Source organism: Tachypleus tridentatus, chromosome 2, assembly GCF_004210375.1.
Source record: "Tachypleus tridentatus isolate NWPU-2018 chromosome 2, ASM421037v1, whole genome shotgun sequence".
NCBI lineage: Eukaryota > Metazoa > Arthropoda > Merostomata > Xiphosura > Limulidae > Tachypleus > Tachypleus tridentatus.
In genome coordinates, this window is record NC_134826.1 from 16,863,591 (window position 1) to 16,879,000 (window position 15,410).

The 15,410-nt window shown below is 35.4% G+C and overlaps 1 protein-coding gene across 1 annotated transcript in view; it reads left to right on the forward strand.

Moving 5' to 3' along the window:
- Nucleotides 1–13,119: 13,119 nt before the first annotated feature.
- Nucleotides 13,120–15,410, forward strand: part of LOC143238768 (adipokinetic hormone/corazonin-related peptide receptor variant I-like) — a 51,221-nt gene continuing 48,930 nt past the window's right edge. Inside the window, exon 1 of the mRNA XM_076479294.1 lies at nucleotides 13,120–14,012. Within this exon, the coding sequence (XP_076335409.1) occupies nucleotides 13,509–14,012 (504 nt within the window). The 5' untranslated portion in view covers nucleotides 13,120–13,508. The remainder of the gene's footprint in view (nucleotides 14,013–15,410) is intronic.

Consider the following 15,410-nt stretch of genomic DNA (forward strand, 5'->3'; position numbering starts at 1 on the left):
CATTGGTTTGGTCTCAAAACCCGTAATTTTTTTTTCTTTATAATCAAGGGAATCTCCGATGACAGTGATTGGTTTCTTGGTTGTTTGTGGAGTTTAGACAAAGATATTAATAGTGATGTTTGTTTCAAAGATATCAAAGTATTTTTTTCTTTAAATTTTATTTGCTGTACTAACTACTAGAAAAGACGAGTCTTTGGTTGCTATTATAAATTGGACAATAAACCTGTATTTGTTTTGTGTTGTTTTGAGAACCCAAAGTAATCTAAGTAAGTATTTCATTGGTTTTTGTGTACTGCTAACCAAAGTTTGATATAACACGTGTTGTTTCTTTTTAAGCGGTTTTTTTTAACTAAACCCTTGCTCTCTGATTAAAGTTGTGGTATTAAACGTTTTACAAATGTAAATAAAATAATTGGTTAAACTATTCAAACGATTCGACATTTTTTTTAAACACACTTGTCCCACACGCTGGAATAATTCTACGGACTTACAACGCTAAAATCTGGGGTTCTTTACCCCTTGGTTAACACAGCAGATAGCCCGATGTGGCCTTTCATGTAAGAAAAAAGAACAACAACAACAACAACACGCACACACTCATAGAACACAGTTACCAGCTTTTATTGTAAGACCAATCAAAAGACACAATATATTTAGAGGATGGCGTAATTTGACGTCGAAATATGTGTTATATGTTCCAAGGTCGTTGATTGGTCTTAGCAGAAAAATTAATAATTGTTTACTGAAATGTTGTTCGTTTGAGCATTTTAGTTGTTTCTGCACGAGTTATTTGAATTTTAACCTTTTAATAAATGTGTTAACTGTTTTGTCGATAATTGTATTGCAATATCTAAAGTGCACGAAATCTAAACAAGTGTTAACTCACTTGTTTTTCGAAACTTATTCAGTGAATATTTTATGTATATTTTACCTTTAAATAGGGCTAATTTCTAAGTAATTTTTACACCACTTGTGTAACGTTTTATTTAGTGATTCCATAATTTATTTTTAGTTCGATTTCCTCTTTTTTATTTTCTTTTGATTATGATATATGTCTCAAATCATAATTAGTTACAATGTTAAGTTTACCACCAGGGAATATTACATGCATAGAGACGATATAAATTACAGAAAGAGGATGAAATAGTTCGTTTTTGAATTTCGCGCAAAGCTACACAAGAGCTATCTGTGTTAGCCGTCCCTGATTTACCAGTGTAAGACTAGAGGGAAGGCAGCTAGTCATCACCACCCACTACCAACGTTTGGGCTACTCTTTTACCAACGAATAGTGGGATTGACCGTCGCATTATAACGACCCCACGACTGAAATGGCGAGCATGTGTGGTATGACGGGGATTTGAATCCCGCGACCCTCGGATTACGAGTCGAACGCCTTAACCCACCTGGCCATGCCGGGCCGTTTACATTTGTATTTACGTCTGTTTACCTCTGCATTACGTTTGTATATATGTCTAACTACCTCTGTGGTTACATTTTTGAATGCTTCTGTTTACCTCTGTGTTACATTTGTACTTATGTTTATCTACTTCTCTGATTAAATTTATATTTACGTCTATCTACCTCTCTTATTACATTTATTTTTACAATGTGTACCTCTGTGATTACATGTATATTCATGTCTGTTTGCTTCTGTGATTACATTTGTGTTTACGTCTGTTTATGTCTCTGATCATATTTACGTGAATGATTACGCCAGCTAACAGCGCACAACAATCACATAAGATTGGTATCATGAAGGTTAATGACATTAATTGGTCACCAGTTGAAAAAGCCAATGGAATAAGAGAAGAATTCCTTGAGTTTACCATAAAAGGCACAAATATTCTTTTTCAATATCATAATAAAACAGAAAGTTTTACACTGCTTGTTAAAATCTTAAGGCCAATGAACATAAAGAAAAAATATGCATTTTGCGTTGTTAGACTCAACCACTTATTTGGGAAGAGCTTCAAAAGATGACAATAAGAAAAGAGAAAATAAAAATAAAAACGTTTTTAGCATTTAATAGAGAAAATGTGAACACTATGAAATTAGTCTAAATATTAGCTGGTCAAAAGTTTAAGACTATAATAAAACGAAATGTTAATCGGTAAACACGTAATAAAATCTAGTCATTTGTGTTCAAGCATTAGCGTTGTCAACATCTTCCAATAGCATCTCCTGTGTTACATTGAGTAAAAACATGGCAAAAGCTAAAAAGTTGACAGAGTTTGAACGTGGCAAAAATGTCGAGCTGCAAAAGATAGGTTTCTCTCAACATGCCATCGCTGGTGAGATTGGGCGTAGTAAAACTGCTGTTGCAAATTTCTTAAAAGACCTTAAGGGATACGGAACGAGAATTTCAAGTGGTCGGCCAAAGAAAATTTCGCCGGCGTTGAGTAAGAGGATTCCACGGGTTGTTCGGCGAGACACCAGCCGATCGTCGAACCAGATTAAGGCCCTTACGGACGCAGAATGCAGCTCAAGAACAATAAAACGGCATATATGAGAGAAAGGCTTTAAAAACCGTAAATATCTTCAAAGATCACGCCTCCTTCCACACCACGAAACAGCTCGGTTAAACCTTTCTGTGAAGCACCAAACATGGGACGTAGAGAAGTGGAAGAAGGTTTTGTTCCCTGATGAGAAAAAATTAACCTGGATGGTCCAGATGGCTTCCAACGTTACCAGCACTACAAGCTCACTACTTAATAATATTAAAATGTTCTGACATACAATCAAAAGCTCAGGCAGAGTCAGTTGGAAAATATACGTTATCTAATGTTGGTAATTCACCAACACCTAATTCTACTGTGATCAAACTAAATACTAAGTTTTACATATAATTACATGTTCGGTTTAGTCCTTTGTGATAAATTACAACCCATGAGTATCAGTTTTCAACAAATGTGTTTGAGCAGGACCGGCATGGACAGGTGGTTAAGGCACTCGCCTCGTATCCGAGGGTCGCGGGTTCAAATCCCCGTCACACCAAACATGCTCGCCCTTTCAGCTTTTACAATGTGACGGTCACTCCCACTTTTGAAGGTATTTTTAACACGTTTAATCAAAGGCAAATATAATATCATGAATATACGAAAGTAAAACCATAAATTAACAAACACACTGAAACACTTATTAACAAAACTTCAAGATAAAATACTTTATATCTTTAATACTTAATGTATTTAATCTTGAATACCTAATACTTTATTGTTGTTTGTTTGTTTTGGAATTTCGCACAAAGCTACTCGAGGGCTATCTGTGCTAACCGTCCCTAATTTAGCAGTGTAAGACTAGAGGGAAGGCAGCTAGTCATCACCACCCACCGCCAACTCTTGAGCTACTCTTTTACCAACGAATAGTGGGATTGACCGTCACGTTATAACCCCCGGCTGGGAGGCGACATGGCTGGAAGGGCGACCCTCAGATTACGAAGCGCACGCCTTAACGCGCTAGGCCAAGCCAGGCCCTAATACTTTATAAGATACTTACCTAAAGCCTAATTTGATAATACAGATGGTATATGGATATTTCAGCGTGTTATTAGTTAAACAAAAATAAACTTAAGAAACACCCCGCAAAACGATTAGAGCTAATATGATCAAATTTCTTTACTTCAGAAATTTTACAAAACATGTTATACACTTGAAATCCATAACTAAACTGACTGCAAGTATTTCTATTTTTACTCTCACGTCTTTCCTTCTTTATCGCCAACAATCGACGTGTCTTATGACATCCTAATAGAGCATCATCAATATATGTTAGTAAAACTAATGACTTGTCAAGTCTCACAGATACTGAAATATTTTACATAAAACTTGAAGGATGAAAAAGTTTATCTCCGACTTATCACACATAAAGTAAATATATCTTACTCAAGAAAACAAACTCCATGAAAGACATTAACAAATTATTGTTTGTTTTGGAATTTCGCACAAAGTTACTCGAGGGCTATCTGTGCTAGCCGTCCCTAATTTAGCAGTGTAAGACAAGAGGGAAGGCAGCTAGTCATCACCACCCACCGCCGACTCTTGGACTACTCTTTTACCAACGAATAGTGGGATTGACTGTAACATTATAACGCCCCCACGGCTGAAAGGGCGAGCATGTTTAGCGCGACGGGGATGCGAACCTGCGACCCTCGGATTACGAGTCGCACGCCTTACGCGCTTGGCCATAGACAAATTATTTAACTTGTGTTACTTCTTGTAATGAAAGATACGAGTCTTCATGAGAAAAAGGTTCTTTAGTACTCTATAAATACATCACGTTTACTGTTTATTAGTACAAAATGTATTTTACGTCCAAAATAAGTTCAATGGAAGTCTAAAAATCAATGTTGATGTTATTCCACTTGACGTCACAACGGGAAAAGCTGAACGTACATTTATGGTATTTCCAGATTTTGCTGATAAATTAGGAAGTTATTTTTTCTGTTTCGATCCGGAATTCATAGAGTTTAAGACTAGTATTGTGTACAGATATAAATCTGTGTTCTTTACGGCGCAACGGTTTAAACAATAGAGAAATATTATTTTCTTTCTGGCAATTTAGGTTTTGTTCATCAACTTTATTAAAGAGGCGAATCCCGCTCACTGCTGGATACCCTTTCACATTTAGGGGCCTCCGCTGGTACAGCGGTAAGTCTACGGACTTACAACGCTAAAATTAGGGGCTCGATTACCATCGGTGAACTCAGAAGATAGCCTGATGTGGCTTTGCTATAAGAAAAACACACAAAAACACACACATCTTTGTTCCTGTTCCAGTACGTAAGCTATGTTCCCCGCTGGTACAGCAGTAAGTCTAAGGATTTATAATGCTAAAATTAGGGGGTCGATTCCCCTCAGTGAACTCAGCAGATAGCCTGATGTGGCTTTATTATAAGAAAAAAAGACACACGCACAGTTAGAGACAAACAGTAATGTGTACTGAATCGTAAAATACTTAACTACCAAGATTAAATCAGCTTCTATACAAGCTGGCTTACAATTCTTGCTGGCATTAGTTTGTTAGTCATACGACAGACATTGCCCCAAACTTAAAAAGTAACCTGTTTTATTGTTATATGGACAAAATGAAAACAAGAGCTAATATATTTTGTCTGATATATAACAAAATAACATTAACTGTAATTGTCAAATTTTTTTAAATTCTTCTCACACATATATTGAGAATTTGTCACAGAATGTTTGAAATACTTAGATGTTACAACATTGTATCATTGTAACAATTATTACGTGAATTATTCTAATCACACAACATGACAACAAAATTTAGTTTGTACATCTTAAACGTAAACTAAATTGTTATAAGGTTTACGAAAACTAGTAAACCTCATTGCATTAACAGAGAGAGAATAAAGTTGTAATATTTTATCACGCGGTTATGCCTTATGTTATAGTCATAAAACCTGTGTCCTTATGTTTATGAGCCAACTGTATCTAATCAGAATGAAAGACTGTCATCCACTTCGCAGTCTAATGTTTGGAAGAAAACCCGTTAATTTGGTGTTGAATACGTATACAACATGGGCCCTCACGCTGTTACAGTATCTACTTTCATCAACAAAAATAAATAAATCACAGACCCGTGTTTGATGGTAGGGTTGAGAGCTCTTGCAGAGACATAGCTAGGGTGTCAAATGTATGGCAAAGGGTCTGTAAAATATAGGGCCAGTGGTCTGTAAAATGTAGGATCAATGGTCTGTCAAATATAGAGTCAAGGATCTATAAAATAGTAGGGTCTGTCAAATGTGGAAAACACTTCATTAATCAGAGTCGCAAAATATCTCATGTTAAATGCACACTAAAGGTACAAACGAATTCTTCAGTTACGAAAACGTCGTATTTTCTAACTGGCTATGAATTTTAACAAGAAGAAACATAAAGCAACTGGTCTGTGCACATTTTTCGCCACTCGCCATCGCCGACGACACCTTTCGTCCAATGTCAGAGTTCGTTGTGTCCGCTGATAATGTAACAGCCAAAGTTAAACACCTTAATAGGTGATGTAATTTTAATGACTGATATAGGGTTTTGACCAATACTTTATTACATTTAGTGGTAAGCATGCAATGCTGTGTACTGGTAGGTCCATGGTTTGAGCCATGATATGCCACTGAATAATTATGGGCACATTATAAATGTGAGAGTTAGTCCTGCCATTGGCTCAAGAATATACACAAAGGTAGTTGGTGCTGTTAATTGGTTGTTCCTTCTTTCTCTCTCCTCTGATTAGAAGTTGTAAGTTAAGACTGCTTAGGTCACGTGTCAAGAAAGGTTTCTTTCAGGTTGAAAACACCATTACCTGCAGAAACATCACTCGCACGAGCAAATAAGTTGCGTCACATTTTATTTTAAGTTTAGAAATTCGTTTTAGTTCTTTTTGTTTTCTTTTTCCTCATAGTTGGTCATTTCTTTTCACAACTCCAACTGTATATACACGAAGAGTTTGATTTGGTTTTTTTAGAATTTCACGCAAAGCTACAGATGGGATATTTGCGCCAGCTGTCCCGAATTTAGCGATGAGAGAGTAAAGGGAAGGCAGTTAGTCAACACCACCCGCCACCAACTTTGAGTTATTATTTAACCAACGAGTAGTTGGATTGACAATCATATTAAAACGGCCCCACGGCTGAAATGTTTAGCATGTTCAGTGAGAGATAATCGAACCCACAACCCACAGATTACGAGTCGAGTGCACTAACTACAAGTTTGTGCTGCGTTGATACTTAAGCATAGATATAAGCTTCATAAAACAATATTTCTTCAGCAATATGATAAAATTTGAAACCAGATAGCAAAAGTGTTTAATTTCTAGAGAAAAAAAAAACTACTCAGTTTTTGTTGACTAGTAGTGGTGTTGGTGGGGTATTTGAATTTTGGAAAATAACTGAAATTGGTTTGGTAGTGAAAACTATTATTCACTATAATATAATACATTAGTTTTTAATAATTTATTTTTATTTCATTATAGAATATTGACACTAAAAAATGCCAGATATGTTCGATCTTATTTAAGAGTAGTAGGCTAACTTGTGAACGGACATAACTCAAAGGTTATACGATATGTGTATTCATAAAGACGTAAAGGACGTATCTATTAAAGATTATTGAAAATCATAAAATACATGGGTTTAAGTTGCGTTCGAGAAATAAACCCACAACTCACACGTTTCGACGCTCCAAGTGAAGCACACACCAAACCTGTGTGTGACTTGCGAGAAGCGTTTCGGACAGTGCGGTTATCTTCTTTTATACAAACCGTGTTATTCTTATAAATTAACTGAATAATAATAATACACTGTATGTTTAGTTTTAATTACTATAATGACCATGCTCAATCGCATTCATCTTGTAGGCTTGATTATTTGTTAACTCTATGTTTTATAGCTTTTCTGTGCAGCATTGAAAAGAAGGAACTCAAACAATTGAAACGGTGTCTAAAATTTCAAGTCAAAGAAGAATGTTGGAGATTTACATCAAAATCAGAACATCTCTCCCTGCTCCTATCTAGTACAGCGGTAAGTGTACGGATTTACAACGCTAATATCAGGGGTTCGATACCCCTCGGTAGGCTCAGTAGAGAGCCCGATGTAGCTTTGCTATAAGAAAACACATACATATTTCTTCCTCTTTCAACTTTCGTTTCCTTAGTCGAAACTGTGTGTTATAAGTTTCACAAATCTGTGGTGTAACATACATTCTTAGTCGAAACATTGTGTTATAAGTTTCACAAATCTGTGGTGTAACATACATTCTTAGTCGAAACCGTGTGTTATAAGTTTCACAACTCTGTGGTGTAACATACATTCTTAATCGAAACCGTGTGTTGTAAGTTTCACAAATCTGTGGTGTAACATACATTCTTAGTCGAAACTTTGTGTTATAAGTTTCACAAATCTGTGGTGTAACATACATTCTTAGTCGAAACTTTGTGTTGTAAGTTTCACAACTCTGTGGTGTAACATACATTCTTAGTCGAAACTTTGTGTTATAAGTTTCACAAATCTGTGGTGTAACATACATTCTTAGTCGAAACTTTGTGTTATAAGTTTCACAAATCTGTGGTGTAACATACATTCTTAGTCGAAACCGTGTGTTATAAGTTTCACAACTCTGTGGTGTAACATACATTCTTAGTCGAAACTTTGTGTTATAAGTTTCACAAATCTGTGGTGTAACATACATTCTTAGTCGAAACCGTGTGTTATAAGTTTCACAACTCTGTGGTGTAACATACATTCTTAATCGAAACCGTGTGTTGTAAGTTTCACAAATCTGTGGTGTAACATACATTCTTAGTCGAAACTTTGTGTTATAAGTTTCACAAATCTGTGGTGTAACATACATTCTTAGTCGAAACTTTGTGTTATAAGTTTCACAACTCTGTGGTGTAACATACATTCTTAGTCGAAACTTTGTGTTATAAGTTTCACAAATCTGTGGTGTGACATACATTCTTAGTCGAAACCGTGTGTTGTAAGTTTCACAAATCTGTGGTGTGACATACATTCTTAGTCGAAACTTTGTGTTATAAGTTTCACAAATCTGTGGTGTAACATACATTCTTAGTCGAAACTTTGTGTTGTAAGTTTCACAAATCTGTGGTGTAACATACATTCTTAGTCGAAACTTTGTGTTATAAGTTTCACAAATCTGTGGCGTAACATACATTCTTAGTCGAAACTTTGTGTTATAAGTTTCACAAATCTGTGGTGTAACATACATTCTTAGTCGAAACTTTGTGTTATAAGTTTCACAAATCTGTGGTGTAAAATACATTCTTAGTCGAAACTGTGTGTTGTAAGTTTTACAAATCTGTGGTGTCACATAATTCTTAGTCGAAACCGTGTGTTGTAAGTTTCACAAATCTGTGGTGTAACATACATTCTTAGTCGAAACCGTGTGTTGTAAGTTTTACAAATCTTTGGTGTAACATACATTCTTAGTCGAAACTTTGTGTTATAAGTTTCACAAATCTGTGGTGTAACATACATTCTTAGTCGAAACTGTGTGTTGTAAGTTTCACAAATCTGTGGTGTAACATACATTCTTAGTCGAAACTTTGTGTTATAAGTTTCACAAATCTGTGGTGTAAAATACATTCTTAGTCGAAACTGTGTGTTGTAAGTTTCACAAATCTGTGGTGTCACATACATTCTTAGTCGAAACTTTGTGTTATAAGTTTCACAAATCTGTGGCGTAACATACATTCTTAGTCGAAACTTTGTGTTATAAGTTTCACAAATCTGTGGTGTAACATACATTCTTAGTCGAAACCGTGTGTTGTAAGTTTCACAAATCTGTGGTGTAACATACATTCTTAGTCGAAACTTTGTGTTATAAGTTTCACAAATCTGTGGTGTAAAATACATTCTTAGTCGAAACTGTGTGTTATAAGTTTCACAAATCTGTGGTGTAACATACATTCTTAGTCGAAACTTTGTGTTATAAGTTTCACAAATCTGTGGTGTAACATACATTCTTAGTCGAAACCGTGTGTTGTAAGTTTCACAAATCTGTGGTGTAACATACATTCTTAGTCGAAACTTTGTGTTATAAGTTTCACAAATCTGTGGTGTAACATACATTCTTAGTCGAAACTGTGTGTTGTAAGTTTCACAAATCTGTGGTGTAACATACATTCTTAGTCGAAACTTTGTGTTATAAGTTTCACAAATCTGTGGTGTAAAATACATTCTTAGTCGAAACTGTGTGTTGTAAGTTTCACAAATCTGTGGTGTCACATAATTCTTAGTCGAAACCGTGTGTTGTAAGTTTAACAAATCTGTGGTGTAACATACATTCTTAGTCGAAACCGTGTGTTGTAAGTTTTACAAATCTGTGGTGTAACATACATTCTTAGTCGAAACTTTGTGTTATAAGTTTCACAAATCTGTGGTGTAACATACATTCTTAGTCGAAACTTTGTGTTGTAAGTTTCACAAATCTGTGGTGTGACATACATTCTTAGTCGAAACTTTGTGTTGTAAGTTTCACAAATCTGTGGTGTAACATACATTCTTAGTCGAAACTGTGTGTTATAAGTTTCACAAGTTTGTGGTGTAACATACATTCCTAGTCGAAACTGTGTGTTATAAGTTTCACAAATCTGTGGTGTAACATACATTCTTAGTCGAAACTTTGTGTTATAAGTTTCACAACTCTGTGGTGTAACATACATTGTTAGTCGAAACTTTGTGTTATAAGTTTCACAAATCTGTGGTGTAACATACATTCTTCATGAAAATTTTCCGTCATTTTTTACGACTTCCTCATTTAAGCTCCAAGCATGAATTAAAATATGCATTGATTTCTAACGCCATCTGCTTATTTCAAATTGTCGGTGCCTGATCACGCATCTGTATCGTGCATCTGTACTGTTGGCTTCGAATCTTCGTATTAATGGCAAAGTTGCTAAGTCCCTTATTTTTAGGATATTGAATGGCCTGGTGGTTGTTGCTCTCGACTTTGTCGACCGCGTGTTTAAATTCCCATAGTTGAACCCACTCGCCCTTTTAGTTGTGAGGACGTTATAAAGTGATGGTAAATCCCACTATTTGTTATTAAAAGAGTTACTGGTGGATAGTGCTGACTAATTGTCTACCTCTCTTTAGTGTATTACTATAGAATGGTTAGTGTTGATAACCTATATGTAGTTCTGCGTGAAGTTTACATCAAACCCTCGTTTTGGACTAATGATCAGAGGAATTGGAGCGAGTCAGTCACATGATAAGGGTTTACCTGTCACTATTATAACGCATCCACAATTTAAAAGTCATGGATATTTGGTGGTGTTGTACGGATTCGAACCTGGTTCATCAGCTCCGAAATACAGTGGGGATTAGAAACTGTTCTAGGTAAAATATTTCAAAATAGCGCTCTTAATCATTAAACAAAATAAGCACATAAGTAAGCAAACATCAAATTAGAATAACTTGCAGCGAAATATACGATGAGCAGTGTTAAGCGAAAATTGATTTGTCAGCCAATGTTTGAGAACAATATAAAGAGATTACACAGAGTGTCGCATTATTATTTAACTATAAGCATTATATTATAATGAAACTCTTGCTTATATGATACTGAAAAAACTTTTATATTATGCGATGTTCAACCCCCAACTTCACAAAATTTTATCCTGTGTGCATTTAGATTTGCAATAGGATCACGAACTTTTTGTTTCGCTTCTGTTTCTTCCTCGTGAAAGAGAACTTTATTTTTCTCCATTCTCACGTGCAAATATGACGTCTTGGAGTGCCACATCACACGCAGATTACTGGCGCCATCTATACAAATATAATAGTACTGTTTGTGGTATGCCTGTGTAAACACTTCACAGGGTGTGGATGGATGTTCAACAAAATTGATATGGAGGTTCATTAGGTTCATGAGAAAATGCACACAAATTTTCAATTTTGCAATTTCCAGTTTTTATGAGTGTTTGTGTGGGTGTTGTAATCACTATTTCACCTATGTTGATGGATCTTCACCTAATTTGGCATGAAGGTTCGTTGAGTCCATGAGGAGATAAATGCAAACTTACGGTTTCACATTTTATGTTTTGCTGTTTTTATGGGCGTTTCGGGTTTTTAAAAAAAAATTTGTAAAGGAAACAACTTTTTCTGACTGAGATAACCTTTCACTAATCATGAATTTACATAACACCCTTCCAGGGTACGGGCACTCCAGTTAATAAAATTAATAATTCACTTTTCATAAAGGTTCTAAAACCATCTTTATTGACCCATCATGTGTAATATGCAACCATTAAGATACTTCGGAAATTTTTCAACAGTGATGTTAAGAGTTTTGTTTTGACAAACAATACAGTCGGTATATCTTTTAATCATTTGTGTTTATATAAAACAAACAAATATAAGAAAAGTACTTTTGGTCGTAACTGTTTTAATTAACCTACGTTTTTATATTGTAATTAACATATACCTGTTTGGATCGAATTAAAAACTACTGCGGGGAAAAAAACATAGAGACACCCTACAGTAAGCCAACAATAGTAGTAAACCTAAACTAGTTGGAATATATTACATCTTACAGTAAATCTAAACTAGATGGAATATATTACGCCTTAAGGTAAACCTAAACTAGTTAGAATGTATTACGCCTTACAGTAAATCTGCACTATCAGGAATATATTACACCTTACAGTAAACCTAAACTAGTTGGAATATATTACACCTTAGAGTAAACCTAAACTAGTTGGAATATATTACACCTTAGAGTAAACCTAAACTAGTTGGAATATATTACATCTTACAGTAAACCTAAACTAGATGGAATATATTACGCCTTACACCAAATTCAGTGTGTATGTTTGTTTGTCCCATAGAGAGACACATACAGCTTTTCAGTTTCACATTTTGTGTTTTGCAGTTTTCATGGGCGTTTTCTTATTATTTTTACAATTACATATAAGAGAAGCAAATGTTCATGTTTTAAGATAACTTTTCATTAATTATAAAGTTGCATAATTTCCTTCCAGGGGAATGGTACTCCAGCTAGTTTCGAATATGTTTGTGTCTACAGGACTGAGTGATAAATTATACACTGTGCATTATACATAGACGTTTATAACATTCTTTATCGTAGTAAATAGAACATATCGACAAACTTTGTTTCTGTGCTTAAAACGAAACTGACACACAAATATTCTAATCAATTGTGGTAAGATCTGAGTGAAGAAATTTGGAAAGTATTACAAGTTCCATTGGAATCCTGATACAGAAATGTAAGTATTCTAGGATATTATGTTGAAATCTGTGCACAGAAATGCAAATATGTTATCATACGGTGTTGACACTTTGGTAGGAGATGCTAACGTGTTGTGTTTTTGTGTTACAAAAATGTGGGAACGTCAACGCTTTATGTTGAGATGTGTTTATAGAAATACGTAATGTTTGATAAATAATATTGTAAGTATTTAGAGAATACAGAAATGTTTGAAATTGCGTTAGAAATGTAAGGAAATATCATGTTATGCGTGCATAACGAAACGTTTCATGACAGGTACCCCTTCCTCGTATCTAGTTATATTAACTCGACGATATGTCGTGGCTGTGTCAAATCGAAGCCAACTAGTGTGGACAGAGGCGCCCTCAATGGTGGCGTGTAGCAGCAGTAAAACCTTCTATCTCTTTCCTACTACTTCTCTTACATTTCTAGCAGTTGGGGATAGGTAGATGGATGTCGCCTTCAAGTGTCTCGAGTGTTCGGAGTCACGCGAGTGAATACTCTTCAGTAAAATAACGTAAATAGAAAAATTAGGTTAGCATAGCATGCTTTGCATAATATAACACCTGTAAGGGGGTTTAGAAATATTACATCTAGTAGCGTTGGAGGTTCAAGCAGCCAGGTAGACGTGACTTTGATTTTTACTAACTGTTTTGGGTTGTCGACAATGATTTTCAACCGAAACGTTTGCTGATCGCGAACCCTTATTAATCTGTTTTCGTCACCTCTTCCCCATTATTCGTAATAATGGAAGAGATAGACATCGCAGCGGAATTCCCTCAGAACGAAACGTCGAACAAGACTAACGAAACGATCGGTTTGCCAGAACATTTGCTATTCAACGATGAGATAGCCGGTGAAATCGTTGCTTACAGCTTATTACTGGTTGTAGCAGCGATGGGGAACGTTTCGGTTTTCGTCACTCTGCTCCGAACTCGTCAGCGAAAGTCCAGGATCAAACTGATGATCCTCCATCTGGCCATTGCGGATCTCATCGTGACGTTCATCATGATCCCCCTGGAGATCGGCTGGAGGATCACCATGAAATGGGTGGCTGGAGACGCAGCGTGTAAAATCATGCAGTTCCTCAGAGCTTTCGGTCCTTATCTTTCGTCAATGGTTCTGGTCTGCATCAGTCTGGACAGATATTTTGCTATCTTGCATCCATTGAAAGTGAACGACGCCCACCGACGAAGTAAAATGATGTTAACGTTCGCATGGTTGATAAGTATCATGTGCAGCATTCCACAGGTAAGGTGTAGAAAAAAATTTGTAGTAAAATCATGTTAACGTTCGCATGGCTGATAAGTATCATGTGTAGTATTCCATAGGTAAGGTCTAGAAAAAAATATTTGTAGTAAAATCATGTTAACGTTCGCATGGCTGATAAGTATCATGTGCAGTATTCCATAGGTAAGGTCTAGAAAAAAAAATTGTAGTAAAATCATGTTAACGTTCGCATGGCTGATAAGTATCATGTGCAGTATTCCATAGGTAAGGTCTAGAAAACAATTTGTAGTAAAATCATGTTAACGTTCGCATGGCTGATAAGTATCATGTGTAGTATTCCATAGGTAAGGTCTAGAAAAAAATATTTGTAGTAAAATCATGTTAACGTTCGCATGGCTGATAAGTATCATGTGCAGTATTCCATAGGTAAGGTCTAGAAAAAAAAATTGTAGTAAAATCATGTTAACGTTCGCATGGCTGATAAGTATCATGTGCAGTATTCCATAGGTAAGGTCTAGAAAACAATTTGTAGTAAAATCATTTTACGTTCGCATGGCTGATAAGTATCATGTGCAGTATTCCATAGGTAAGGTCTAGAAAAAATATTTGTAGTAAAATCATGTTAACGTTCGCATGGCTGATAAGTATCATGTGTAGTATTCCACAGGTAAGGTGTAGAAAAAATTTGTAGTAAAATCATTTTACGTTCGCATGGCTGATAAGTATCATGTGCAGTATTCCATAGGTAAGGTCTAGAAAAAATATTTGTAGTAAAATCATGTTAACGTTCGCATGGCTGATAAGTATCATGTGTAGTATTCCACAGGTAAGGTGTAGAAAAAATTTGTAGTAAAATCATGTTAACGTTCGCATGGCTGATAAGTATCATGTGCAGTATTCCATAGGTAAGGTCTATAAAAAAATTTGTAGTAAAATCATATTAACGTTCGCATGGCTGATAAGTATCATGTGTAGTATTCCATAGGTAAGGTCTAAAAAAAAATTTGTAGTAAAATCATGTTAACGTTCGCATGGCTGATAAGTATCATGTGTAGTATTCCATAGGTAAGGTCTAGAAAAAAACATTTGTAGTAAAATCATATTAACGTTCGCATGGCTGATAAGTATCATGTGCAGTATTCCATAGGTAAGGTCTAGAAAAAAAATTTGTAGTAAAATCATGTTAACGTTCGCATGGCTGATAAGTATCATGTGCAGTATTCCATAGGCAAGGTCTAGAAAAAAATTTGTAGTAAAATCATTTTACGTTCGCATGGCTGATAAGTATCATGTGCAGTATTCCATAGGTAAGGTCTAGAAAAAAATATTTGTAGTAAAATCATGTTAACGTTCGCATGGCTGATAAGTATCATGTGTAGTATTCCATAGGTAAGGTCTAGAAAAAATATTTGTAGTAAA